At 36.7% G+C, this 14,646-nt stretch overlaps 1 protein-coding gene across 1 annotated transcript in view; it reads right to left on the bottom strand.

Moving 5' to 3' along the window:
• Positions 1 to 14,646, bottom strand: part of MSRB3 (methionine sulfoxide reductase B3) — a gene marked incomplete at its 5' end in the record, with an annotated part of 160,735 nt that overhangs the window by 64,343 nt on the left and 81,746 nt on the right. Inside the window, 1 exon segment of the mRNA XM_082351270.1 lies at positions 11,434 to 11,462. Within this exon segment, the coding sequence (XP_082207396.1) occupies positions 11,434 to 11,462 (29 nt within the window).

Raw genomic sequence — 14,646 nt, 5'->3', positions numbered from 1 at the left:
TTTCAGCAGGTGATTTAGTGCTGGGGGGGGGGATGATCTGCATTTAGAAACCAAAACTATACATCACTAGCAAAATCCATTTCTCAACAGACTATGGAATCTACTTTCTGGAGGAGAAAATTTCTACAAACATGTGGCTGTGTGGATGTGTATGTCATGTGTATGAGTAAAAGGATGTATGAGTAAAAATTCATAATTTTTGCATCATATCAACTTATATTCTAGGTTTTTAAAAATTGCATAATGGTTCAGACTATGGGTTCTAGAATCAGGCTACTTAGGATCATATCCCAGTTCTGTCACTTACTAGGTACCTGAATCTCAGCAAAATATCCAACTTTTCTGTGCCTTAGTCTACTCATTTATAAAATGGAAATAATTATGTATAGCTCTTATAGATTAAATAAGTTAGTAAATATAAAGCACTTAGTACAATGCCTGTCACACAGTAATATACAATCAATGTTAGCAATTGTTACTATTATTATTGTCCACAGAATTAGGTCCAAATTCTCTAACCTGTGGTCTGTAATAGATTCCCAACTATACCATTAGTCCCAAGCAAAAATCCTCCAGTTCTGGCAAATTGGTTTACTTACTGTTCTTCAAATATATTTTGCACCTTTGCCTCTGTGTCTGCCTTCAACTGACTCTTTATTTAAAATGATCTCCGTCTTTATATCTACCTAAACTCTACCCTCGAAGATCCAAGTTCTACCTCCAACAAGGAATCAATCACCCTCATCAATCACCGTAGCCTAAAGTAATCCCCCTTCTTCTAAATTCTACTAGGACTCTATTACTGGAACCACTCATATTGTCCTGCACCCAAAGATACCTTACTGTGTGTGTATATATCTCACCTCTCCAATTAGATTATAAGCTCCATGAGGGCAGGAACTGTGTCATACTCATATATCCTTCACCATGTCTTAAGCAGAGTAAGTGCTCTACATGCACAGGCAATTTGACTGACCACGCAGAATCAAAGTATTAAAAACATCTACATACTGGCTCAATGCATTAACAACAGTATTCTGGGCCTTAGAATGTTAGAAACAGAGACTACTCATAGTAAACACAACTGCATGAATGGTAGCCAGAACTGGACCAAAATATGCATCCCAACTTATACTACTCAGCAATAACTCCTGGTACTTACAAATAACATGTGTGAGTCTCAGAAACATTACAGAGAGCAAAATATATCACATGCAAAAGAGTACATCCTGTATGATTTTATTGTATTTTATTTTATTTATTTATTTTTTAAAATAAGTTGTACTATACATCCATACCCTGGATATTAAACAACTAGCTTTTATTTTTTATTTATTTATTTACTTAATTTTTTAACTTTCTTTTTTCTTTTTTTTTAAATTATTTTTGGCTGTGTTGGGTCTTTGTTGCTGTGCACGGGCTTTCTCTAGTTGCGGCGAGCGGGGGGCTTTTCTTGTTGAGAAGCACGGGCTCTAGGTACATGGGCTTCAGTAGTTGCAGCACGTGGGCTCAGTAGTTGTGGCACACGGGCTTAGTTGGTCCGTGGCATGTGGGATCTTCCCGGACCAGGGGTCAAACCCATGTCCCCTGAATTGGCAGGCGGATTCTTAACCACTGAGCCACCAGGGAAGTCCCAGTATGATTCTATTTAATATGAAGTTCAGGAACAGACATCTGATCAATGGTGATTGAAGTCAGAATAGTGGTTGCCTCTGGGGAGTGGGGAGTGACTGAAGGAAAATATGAGGGAACATTCTAGGGTAATGGAAATGTCCTCTATCTTGATCTATATATTGACCTTGGTCTACATCTTAATTTTAGTATGCTGAAGTGGTGTGTTAAACCATTAAAATTTTAATATACGCTTCAATAGCTAAGAAACATTTAAATTATAAATTTTAAGTTCTAAAGTTACTACACATGATCTCCTGCTCCAAGAACTTGGAAACAAAGTCTTAAGTAATGGCCTTGTACTATGTTTTCCAGGTCCAGTGGCAAAACTATCTTTTATACGGATGGATGAAGCTGAAGCCAATGAATATCAAGTTAAATAAGGTCTCAATGGCCAGGACCGTCCCTATTTTGAGATAGACAATTCATGTTAACTTTAACTCATAAAGCTAATCATTCAATTTGTCTGTTTCCCTTTGTTCTTTTTCTGTGCTCAACAGGGCCACTTTCTGGATATGATCTGACTCCCTATGTAGGTCTGCCTTTAGGGTGATAATATACAATAGTAAGGAAATTTCAGCCCCAACACAAATGATTTATTTCGACAAATTGATATAATGAGTTCTTACGGTGATTTTGTGAGTCATATAGCTTGACCAGAGAAAGAAGACACTGATCGTGCAGATGTAAGTATTCTGAGCCATGTGAAAATTATATTTCTCATTGTAAACAAATACATTGGCATTTTAGCTTCATCCATCCATCCTTTGGGTTTGTCAACATGAGTCCATCCCTGAGAGATACTGAAACATCTAGGTTTCTGAGCCTGAAAGTTTGACTAGATACTAGAACACAGAAAATTCACCAAGGCAATTGATACTATCTTTTCAGGCCTCTTGGGAAACTGCCAGCGACATTTTCAATGGCCTACAAACTAGCCACATTGTAATCATTTATAAATCTGTACTACACTTTGTATTTTTAAGGTGTGTTTATAATCACATTGTTATGTTTGATAAAAGATTAAATTTTATAATTTATAATGTATAATAGTTACTAAACATAGTAATTATATAAAATAAAAAGCTAATAATAGAAAAGTTAAAAACAAAAGTTGCTCATTAAAATAACTATCTCATGATCTAATAAAAAGGACACAGTCCTCACAACTTGGAGACCTGAAGTCCAATCCTAGATTGGCCATTTACTATTTATGTGGCAAATCACTTAACCTTTCCGTATCTCAAGTCCTTCGCTGGTAAAAATATCCCTGTGTATCTTACAAAGATTTTTGTGAGTCTCGAATTTGATTAATTAAAATACTTTTTAAATGGTAAAGCATTATACAAGTATTTTCATCATATATCCATTAATATCACATCTGAACTTAGGTTACCAAATAATGCAATTATATAGAAGGAACCGGATCCACTTAAAAATATAATCATTCTAACTCTATACATATTTTTACTAAATAACTGATCTGAGGACATAATGTTCCAATGCGGTAGATTCAATTTTTGGCTCCTATTCCTCTCCCCTCCCTATCTCCACACCCATTACCATGTGACTCGGCAGTTCTGCCCACTAGAGGAAAGACAGGATACTTACACCTGCATGACAAGTGGGAAGGGAAGAGCTCTTTCTATTCCTTTACTTTTGGCTTGGACATGCAACTTGCTTGGCCAATGGGACGCTAGCAGATCTGATGCAGAGGCTTGAAATATGCTTGCATAGTTGGGCTTGCTTTGTTACTTTTTATCATCAATGACAAGACTTGTGGAGCAGACCTGAACCCAACCTGTGACTAGCTTATGTCAACCAACTCCCACCCAAGCCCACTCCCACTCATGGACATGTGAGCACAAATATTGTTGTTTTAAGCCACTGCTTTTTAAGGTGTCTTTTTACACTTCGTTACTGCGGCAATCACTAACTGATAGGCCCAGTGATTATACAGAACATAATATACTATATTATGAACCTACTATATTTGTATGATCATTAGTTTAGAGGATCATCTTTAGGTTAGATAATGTAATCCCTAGCCATTAATTTTATCATTTGTCCAACAGTAATCAATGAGTACCAACTACTGCCAGGGAGTATTCTAGGCACTGAGCTAGTCAGGCTATGTAACGTTAGCTGCCCTCATAAACAATGGCAAAATCTCAGTGGCCTATTACAATAAAAGTTTACTTCCCTCTACATAAAGGCCAATGAAGATGTTCTTGGGTGAAGAGCTCTCCCGAGTGGATCTCTTCCAAGTATGACTCAGGAACCAAGACCCCTTCCGTATTGTGATGCCATCATGTTCAACATGTACCTCTGATGTAACCTCAGAAGGGAAAGTGAGATGTGGGAAGGCATATTGGATACTTAATCCGCTTAGCCCAGAAATGACACGTACTCCACTGGGAGAATTAGTCATATGTCCCCACACAGATGCAAAGGGGCTGGAAATTGTAATCTCTGGCCGAGTAGCCACTTGCCAGCAACAACTCTACACTAAGAGAGGGAAGAATAATTCTTTGGTCATTAGTTAAGCATTTCAATCACAATTGGAGAACAGAACAAAGACTCCCAACCTCACTGAATTTTTGTTTATTGACTATTTCACATTGGATACGGAAGTTATAAAGGTGAATAAGACATGATTCTTGCCTTCAAGAGACAGACTTGAAGAGGAAGAGGGATCCACACAAATAATTATAGCAGATAATAAATGCTATAGTAAATGTAAATACAAGATCCAATGTTTGCACAGAGGAAGGGATGATTAACTCTTGGGAGGGTGTAAAGGAAGACTATATTTAATTGAGGGGGCAATGCTTGATCTGAGCCTTAAGACATAAACAGAATCTTGCCAGACAGATGAAGGAGTAGGGGAGGATGCTAAGTGGAGAAAACAAAGGTTTGCATCGTATGATGGCTCAGAGCCTTTTTCCTTATAAAGCTATGGGGTGGTGTTGAGGGCAAGAGGGAAGGGGCAAGCACGTGTATTTACAAGTGGTAAAACAACCTCTTGCTTCACATATAAATTTGGAATAACATAAGTTTCCTAATTAGAGCAGCCTTCATTTCCATGGGCACTGCTTTGGAATAATGTTCTCTACAAGACAACAAGTACAATTCATGACCTAAGCAAGATGGCTAGCACCAGAATATATAGAGCACGTGGAGCTGACAACACAGGGATGGTGATATCTAAGGAGGTGGAATTCAGGTTAAAAAACACTGAATGACAAATTGTCTCTCCTCTCAAAGTCCTTGTCAGATAAAATAGAAACCAAATAAATAATGATAAAAATAATGAATCAGGTTGAGCCAATAACTATGCATCAAACAATTTATGTTGCAGAGAATATAGTTTTCAAATCACCCACAGAAGAGTAACAAGAATTAAATACCCACTAGGCCCCAAAATAAAATTCTAATAAGTAATGAACAACAGACTTACTAAAAAGTGGTAAAGTCACATTCTTTGACCATCAAGCAATGAAACTGAAAATTACTAACAAAAGTAGCAAGCAGAAAGTTTGGAAATTTAAAAACTTCCCTAATCAATATGTCCAAAAGAAAATCAGAACTGCAACTATTCAAAATACAATATTTAAACATCTCCTGGGTTCAGTTAAAGCTTTAGTAAAGGAAAATTATAGTTATAAATGCTTTAATTCTAAATAAGAAAGAAAGAAAATACAGTTTAAGTCTATGACATAATGGTATACATGAAATCCAAGAAAACCAATTGAAAATTATTGGAAGTAAAGAAAAACTTCATTCAGATTTATATGCTCCAGCACCTCAGTACTTAGCCAACATGCCTTGCTGCTTCCTGGTCTTTAATTTAGTTTATAAAAGGAGATGAAGGGCTATGTCCCCTCCACTTGCTTCTACACAATCCCATAAGATTGTTATAGAGGAGAGACTGCCTGATTTTCCAGGCCAACCTTGAATAGGATCCAGTAAAAGAATGAATTAAAAAATAAATAAAAGTGAAGAGAATAGTATCCACAAACATTTGTCATTGTTCTCTTCTAAGTTAATCTCTCTTAATGATAATCAAATGTGAAATGTCACTCCTTATTAAAAGCTATAGAAAAACTAAACACCAGCCATTAGCATTATTAGGCTGTTCTCTTAAAAGTGTTCTCTTTAAAGTAGAAAACAGTGATGTGGTTTGAATAAAGTAACGAAAGGTGAATTTGTCAAAACTTAAAATATATTAGCTTACATTTAAATATCAAGAGTTCTTTAACTCACCATCTGGATCCAAATTTAACCTTGTTAGCCCTTCTCAGCTAAATATGCAAAGAAATCCATGTGAATTTGTATAATAGACCAACCAGCTGTAAGATTCTGTGAGAGAAGGAATTGTATCCCCCCCGGTTCATAGCTATAGCCTCAGCATCTGGCATATAGTACGCCTAATAAATGTATGTTGAATGAATGAATAGATGAACAGTCAACATTTTCTTTTTTAAAAAATTTATTTATTTAATTTATTTATTTTTGGCTGCATTGGGTCTTCGTTGCTGGGCTCAGGCTTTCTCTAGTTGTGGTGAGCGGGGGCTACTCTTGGTTGCGGTGCACAGGCCTCTCATTGCAGTGGCTCCTCTTGTTGTGGAGCACGGGCTCTAGGCACGTGGGCTTCAGTACTTGTGGCACACGGGCTCAGTAGTTGTGGCGCACAGGCTTAGTTGCTCTGCGGCATGTGGGATCTTCTCAGACCAGGGCTTGAACCCATGTCCCCTGCATTGGCAGGCGGATTCTTAACCACTGCACCACCAGGGAAGCCCAGTATTCTCTTATTAATGAAGGATGCCCAAAGACAGATTTCAATACTCTTATAGAGATTTATATTTTATTTCCTGGTTCTTCATTGTTATGAGAACTTTAAAAATAAGAAATTTTAAAATAACAAAATTGATTTGTAGGAATTAAAAAGTATTGTCAACATATTCTCACATTTCTAAGATCTGAAAATGTTTTCCTTATTAATATTTCTTGAGAAGGGCTTACTATGTAAGGCAGATGGTCTCATTTGCTAATAAGCTTTCAAAACTCTAGTTCTACTATGTTCAAATTCCCCATTTCCCTTCAACTTAGTGACCACCATTAACAGCCTACTCTGTTTTTCACCACCCATATGTTTTTGCCTCAAGCTTTAACTGATTATATTCTTTTAGTTCCTTACCCTGGTGTAGATTCCTTTTTAACTACAGATCTTAAAAGCGACACTAGCTGCTTTTTGTTCCTTGGAGTTTTTGAGTTGTTTTTTTTTTTTTTTTTCCTCTCAGGATAATTATATTCTGTTGTGCCTTTTATTATCGTGTCTTTTAGGATCTCCTAACCTTGTACACTCTTGGGCTTTATTTAATAGTGAGCTCTCTCCTCCACTCTCGACACTAAACCACGCTCATTAGGTTCCTTAATCCTCCATAATTTGCTTTCATGAAATCTTATACCTTTGAGTTGCTGTGTTCTATGAGCCCATTTCCTTAGTACTGCTATTCCAAGCAGCCCAGAATCAACAAGCACTAAACATAAGCTTATTCACTTTCTCAGCCAACATGACTCTACAGAAAAAAAAAAAAAAAATCTTTGTTTTGAATGTTTATGGACCATGAAACTATACCATTTAACTTGGTATTTCATGTTCTCACCCAAACATTGCCTGAGAAGGTTAGGACCACAGAATTAGACTCTGGGCAGTCCTTAACATACAGTTTTTAACTTATAGGCTTCATGTTCTTCTTGGTCAGAAAACTATTCTATTTTAATAGAACAGAAATAACAATATCCTGATGTTATATAGTGACTAGTAAATTCCAACTATATCTTTTCCTTATACCCAGAATTCAGGATACGAGAAAAACATCTTTTTTCAGTTATTCTGCGAGAGCTCTGTTTTTCCAAATGGGTTGTTTTTAAAAGACATGTGCACATCCTTGAAATTTGACTACACAGCCAACTCTGGTCTTTTCAGCAGTTCATTCTTTGCTTTGTCTTCCATTCTACTCTTCACTAGCACCTTTGCTGACAGGTATGTACAGAAGGGCCAAGAGAGCATATATTTTGGGTTTTGTTTTAACTTTCGAAGGACTTTGGTTAAATTTCTAAAAACCAATAACAACACACAAAACAAAACCCAACCAACCTCAGTAGTGAATTGAAAGAGTTAATGAAGTTTCCAAAGGTGCCCAGCTTATTCAAGCAAAGTTTACACTTCAACCGTATGCATGTTAACTTGTGATCCTCCCCATCCAGATGATAGAAAGCAAAGCCAGTAAGTTCTTTATTTAATTGGTTTGCATCCACACACTGACCTCCAGGGCTCTGTTTACATAGCCTATCATGCAATATGCTCCACAGTTCTCTGCCTCTTTCAAAAGCATGTTTCTCCTGAGATTTGATATATGGCTTTCATGTTTAATCACTACATTAAACTCAATGCTCTGCTTCCTCCAGCATCAACTAACTTCCCTTCTTGGGAGGTGGGGAGAAGAGCACAGCTTCTTGCTACTTCTGAACATAAAAGGAAGTCTGTTTTACTCTATTCCTAAAATCACCAACTACACAGGATCATAGGCAAGCAACATTAGTACATCAGCTAGGAAACAGTATTAAAATGGAACCCTTAAAACTCCTTTAGAAAGAAGGTAGGCTGATTGTTCTCAATTGACAAAGCTGAAACCTTTAGGTGATTGAGTTATAAACCAACAGAAACGGAACTTAATCAGACTACAACTCAGTACATAGAGGACACAGCTAGAAGGCAGCTAAAATTTTCATCAAATTAATCTTGAGGATAGGACGATTCTGGGGTTCTCAGATTAGAATTAATTCAGCACCTTCTGATTAAAGTTTTTCTTAACCTTCGTCACATGAATAGAACATTCAACATCTCTAACTGAATGTGGACACGGTAATGTCAAGATCCTTTCCATAAGAATTTGTATGTGACTCAAATTTCTGAGAGAAATAAAAACCTCAAAAAAAATGATCTGTTTCAATAAATCAACACAATCTATAATTTTTAGGCTTTAAAAATCACATGAAATGTATGTATTTCACTTTAAGATAATTAAAGCAGAAAAAGAAAACTGAAACAAATGGCAAATTATTGATAACGGTAAAATCTAGATAATGAATGTGTGGGTGGTCATTTACGACACCCTGTACTTTTATGTACAGTTGAAATTTTTCATTATAAATTTTTTTGAAACTTTAAAAAAATGCAAAGAAGTTGTTTGTGAATTTGCTTTTGTAGAAAAAAATCAATACAATTTTGATAAGAAAAAAATTAAATCACTTTCTAGGTTGATCATTTTGGTATATATTCAATAGCTGACATTTTTTACCATGTGCTGACAATGAAAACTTTCCTTCCTTCCTCCTGAATCTCACTCCACAGCCTGAAACTCATTTACACAAACTGCAAATTGCAAATGTGCAGTAAGCTCTGCATAAGTTGGGTTCTTTACTTGAAAAAAATATATATATACATATATATATTTACTTTGAAATTCTTTCCTTTATGGCTAGTCATTGACCATAGTATTTATTTTTTTAAGGTTGTTTTTTTTTTTTCTTAGTAAGATCAGCATCTTCCTTCATTTAAAAATTTTACTTTGTCAGGAACAATGTTACAGTTGTATACAACATTAAACAGAGCTAGTTTACTTTCTGTATTTGATGAACAATAGAGAACCTGAACCTATTAAAGTCATACATTTAATTGTTCCAATATGCTACCTCATTTCTAACCAAAATTTGCATGATATAGAATGCCAAAGAATACATTTCTAACTTCCTTTGTCATGATTCCCTCATTTGATATTAAGCTAAAAGAATTTATAAGAAAAAAGAATTACCTGATTCTTAATTTGAAACCATCTGAATTATTTCCACAACATATTTAGATTCAAAATTAAAAGAATAAATAAACTTTTAATCAGTATTCCCCATAAGATTTTTCAGAGCACAAAACTTTGTAGTTTTCAAAGACATGCAGATGTTGTCCATGAAAGACATTTAAAAAAATTAGGACTCGGAAAAAATGAGAATCATGAACAAAACCTTTGGTCACAAGAGTGAAAGATGTGTGCCTATACAGATGTTATAACTATTTTCATGATAAATACTAACTCTCACTATGGGAATTTAGCAGCACACTTTAATTTGCTTTTGAAAATTTAACATAAATTTTCTAACTTTGACAGCAGCTGCCTAATATTTCAGTTTTATACACTATTTCCAGGTTTTACCTCCGAAAAGAACCTAGTAGACTTTTTCATTTTTAAAAGCTATATTCCAGATCCTGTAGGCTAAAACCAGTTTTTGACTTGATGTTTAAGGAATTTGATCATAACAAAGTGGACTTTTTAATAAATATTTGATGACTGACTGGCAATGGTAAAAAGCATGCGATTTTATATAAAAATTCATTCTCAATTTTTTCATTTATCTCTTATTATATTTAAATATTTTAACTATTAAAAAATGGCAAAGACTTTTTACACCATTTTGAGTCGCCTCCTATGAATCAATAAAAAAGTCAAATAGTGGATACACTGCCATCATGCCTAGTCTCCACATCGTCAACATTGTAAACCAGAGATGTTTATCTTATGCTACCACTGTCACACTGTCACATGTGATCCAGAAGCCCAAGATCACACAGAATGGACAGATTTCTGGAATCACAGTTCTCAAATTAGGTGAAATTGTTAACTCAAATGTACAGACTTCATATTTAAAGGGTCTCACCAAGTTGGAGAAATTCAAAAGAAAGATACAGGTTTTGAAGAAGAAAAGCATGTTGGCTCCTTAACACCACTATCAAAAAGAATACATAGTCTTTGGTCCCTTTGTGAAATAATAAATGAAAACTTTTAAGTTAAAACATAGTGGAACTCAAACCAGAGTAAGAATGTTACTTTTAAATTCAATAAGTTATATATTTTCTGCAAACTATTTTCTCCTGAAATTGAAAATTAATGTTTATTTATCTATAACAGTTCACTAAAGGGCATAATTCCTTCGTACTGAACATGAGGTAGGTTTTGTGCTTTAATTGCAAACACCGTCAGAAACTATGAAGCACGTACATCTCAGCGAGTGACACAAAGACACAGTCAAATGTAAGGATTATATAGCTATATTCATGCTTAATGAGAAGAAAACATCTAATGAGGCTGATACGCCACTGTTTGTGAGACTGTCTTGATAGATACAAAATAATGGCTTAAGGTGACCTTCATTTTCCATTACCCACCTCCCCAACAAAACAGATTTTTCAAAATTAGTAAGTCATAGACAAATATCTATTTCTATTGGCTAAAACCCTCTGCAGTTTGCTGGATTAAATGTATCTGTTACCCATATGTGATGACAAGTCACTTGCAGGGAATTTTTTAAATTACCCAGGATGCTTTGTCCAGTGAGAGAATAATATTCTATTTTTAGCAATGAGTAGGTACAACCCCCTCCTTTGCTTTTAAAATGAAGCTCTGCAGATACAGAGCATTTAATACTTATTTCAGAGCTATCGAGAATCCCAACGTGAACATCACCAAGTTAAGATTCCAAGCAGCCACAAGCAGCCAACAGCCCTGCTTTGAGGTGGGGTTCATGTTTTGAAAAGAGTCTGCCTAGTCTGTTTAAAATCAAAATGGTTCTTGATCTGATGCATTACTCCTCAGAGAATAATGTAAATAAAATATACTCAGAATAACATTATTAATGTAAACATACCTGAACCAGAGTCAAATTTGGTTTCTGACCTGCAAAGAGAAAGAAATTTTTTACGATATAAAAGTTGCTTGTTAGACAATAACTGATTTTATGAGGGGGAAAAAAGATGCAATAGTTTTAGGTGTCAGTACATGCATCAACAAGTAAGACAGCTTTTTAAAATGTAAATTTATTTTAACCATTTTAAATGCATGCATAACCCTAGGTCCTCTAAACACGTACATATCCACAGAGATAGCGCAGTATGGAAAAGATATTAACTTTTTAGCTTGTTTTTGAGAGAAAGAGAATAAATTATGTAAAAAAAAAAAAAGCACCCAATCTTTACAGATTAACTTGTTTCAGTAATATAATAAAGCAATAAAAAACTCAAATTTAAAATTATCCTCTTTACTTATTATTCAAGATTTTCAATTATTCAACAGCAAGTAATTTTTCACTAAGTTCTTCACAGAGTAAATGAACCTAGTAACCCCATACATTTAATAAGAAGGAGAAAAAAATGTGAGCCCTTGTGGGAACATTATGTTTCAGATATAGGTTAATACTGGTTGTAAATTCAGAAGCCTTTGAAGCTCTCAGTCCGGCTGTGGGAAAACTTCTGTTGGGTAATTACTCTCAAGATGCTGCTGATGTGCTGTCAAGCAGAATTAACCCTATGACTAGGCCTATCTACACAAGCTACTATAAGACAGCATTGTCTATATCTAGCTCTCAAACCAATTAGTGGGCATGCTCCAGCCGGATTTATATCACACATTAACAATCAATAGTATATATGTTCACAGCTGCCACAGCAAGAGACAAGAACCGACCAGCAGGAGTCCTGTTAAAGGATGTTACATTGACAGAGAAGATTTTTTTTTTTTTTTCCTGGGGAAATGTAGTTAACTAAGTGGGAAAGGAGATTTCTTTGAAATTATGCCAGGGTACCAAAGCACTTTTGGAAGCAGTGGCTTTCTTTACCTAAATTAGCTTCAAGAGAAGTCATCAAAGGAGGAAGAGGCAAAGGATAAGCAAGAGACAGCTTCCTTTGACATAAAAATTCATTTTCTCAAGTATTCCCAAATAAAGTTTCAGCTGATGCTCAAACCAAGTCAATAATCATAAAAACAGAAAACTTATTATTATGACCACAGTTATCAACAACCACCACTGTAACCCAGGTTCATATTTGTCTCAGACCCTGGTCCCACCATAGTCCTCATCTCAGTCCTTCTCTTAGGTGACCCTGACTCCTATTTCAGGTGCAAACCCATTTTCACTTTTTGTCCTCTCCTGTTCTGGAAAGCCTGGCCTCATGCCTTCTTCTTTGTTTCCAGCATCCCTGAGCATAACTCTAAACGACACTTACCACGCGTTGTCCTGCTGGTTTCCTAGCCTATCTTCCCCGCTGGACTCTGCCTTACTAACGCCTGTAGCCACGGCGCCTACACAGTGCCTGGTGCTTGTACTCAACACATGTCTATAAAGGGAAACCCCTGCCTCCACAGACATCCTTATCTCCCTCTCAGCTGTATAAGAGGTGTTCTTCCTTCTGCCTGAGGTTCCCTGCATTTACATCCTAAAGCGCACTCTCTCATCTCCCCTGAAACCAGGTTGGATCAGTTACCCCTTCCTCCGGTTGTATCTTCAATATCTGCGTCTCCCCAAGTTCCTCCTCCCTCCTGTACAGAAGTGCTCCAGAATTAATTAAAACCCTCCTTCAAATCTGTGTCCTACTCTTTTCATCCCTCTTTCTTCCTGGCTTTACAAGCAAGTTTATTGAAAGGATAGACTATATTCTATATTGCACGTCTTCCTTTCCTGGCCTCCCAACATATTCACTCTTTGAACCACTGAGATCTGTCCCTGCTAAGTTTTCTCAGTGGCTTCCTAATGCTAAAGCCAACAGCCCTGTTACAGCCCCTAATTTACTAAGCCTTCCTCCAACTAAAATCCTACCTGAATGTCGCACTGTGACCTCAAATGCCACAAGTACTGAACTGAATTCATTTTCCTTTCCCTCAAATATATTTCTCCTGCTGTAGGCTCCCTATTAAGTCAGAAATTATGATGTTATTCTAGTTTTCTTCTGCACCAATATCTTTCTTCTGCATCAATATCTAAGCTGTTACCCAGACCTGCTGATTCTGCCACCTTCCCCTCCTCTCTATCCTCAGTCTTACCATCTTAGGCCTATCTTTGGCTCAATAATCTCATAACCCGTATCCCCCATTCCCTTCCGACCCACCCTCTAATCAGCTGCCAGACATTTCCAAAACACTAATCCGATCACATTGCCACCACCCCAACGGCCAGAGCAGAGTTCTTCCAAACTTGGGTCACAAGTTGACCCATCAGTGGATTTTAAAATTAATTTAGTGGATTGCAACTAGTATTTTTTTTAAAAAATGAAACAGAACAGAAAAGAAGACAGATGCATCCCATATTGAGAGTATGTGCAGTCTAGAGGTGGATTAGAGGCAGGATTAGAGGAGGGGCCGGAGAGCCAGATCACGGTAGGCCCCTCATATGCCACGCAGAGGCTTGTGAACTTGGTGTCCGTAGGTCAGTGGCTTTGAAACGTTTTTGTCTGTGACCCATAGTAAGACATACCTTTTTACATGGTGACTTACTACCAGGCTTGGCCCTAATATTTGCAGGGCCTTGGCAAGAGGACAAATAGGGATACAATACAGCTAATTATTTAAAAGTTATAAGTCAAGGCAATAAACTGTTAGAAAAGTATACTAACCTACCTTGACAGATATACCCGATAACAAAAACAATGAAAACTGTGTGTAAAACTATTGATACCAAGTAACTGAGAATAGTGCAAATTTTAAATTAATTTCGTCTTCCACTGAAAGACTTATTCAGCCTGGGGAAACTCAGGGGCAATGGCAACTAGGCCAAGTGTGAGAAGAGGAGGAGAAGCCTCCCTCAGCCTTCTCTTCCAGTGGCTATGGAATCCATAAGAGAAACACCTCCTTTCTTTGCTTCTTTATTGGGGGAGGGGCTCTTTCATTTCTGTCAGAGGCTCTGTACTCCTACCCATCACCCATTGCCTGTCCCCACCCGCCAGGCCCCTGAGCTCCAAGTCCATCTAGACTATAACAGTCAGGCCCAAGGGCCAACCTCTGGCTTCTAGGTGCTCCCAGCTCTCCACTCTCACAGGAAGGTTTGAATTAAGAACTCTCTGACCAGGAATGTGGAAGAATAGGAAGAGCA

Source organism: Balaenoptera borealis (genome assembly GCF_965194805.1).
Source record: "Balaenoptera borealis genome assembly, chromosome: 13".
In the NCBI taxonomy this organism is placed as follows: Eukaryota; Metazoa; Chordata; class Mammalia; order Artiodactyla; family Balaenopteridae; genus Balaenoptera; species Balaenoptera borealis.
The sequence above is the reverse complement of the archived record's forward strand: the minus strand, read 5'-3'. Positions and strand labels throughout refer to the sequence as shown.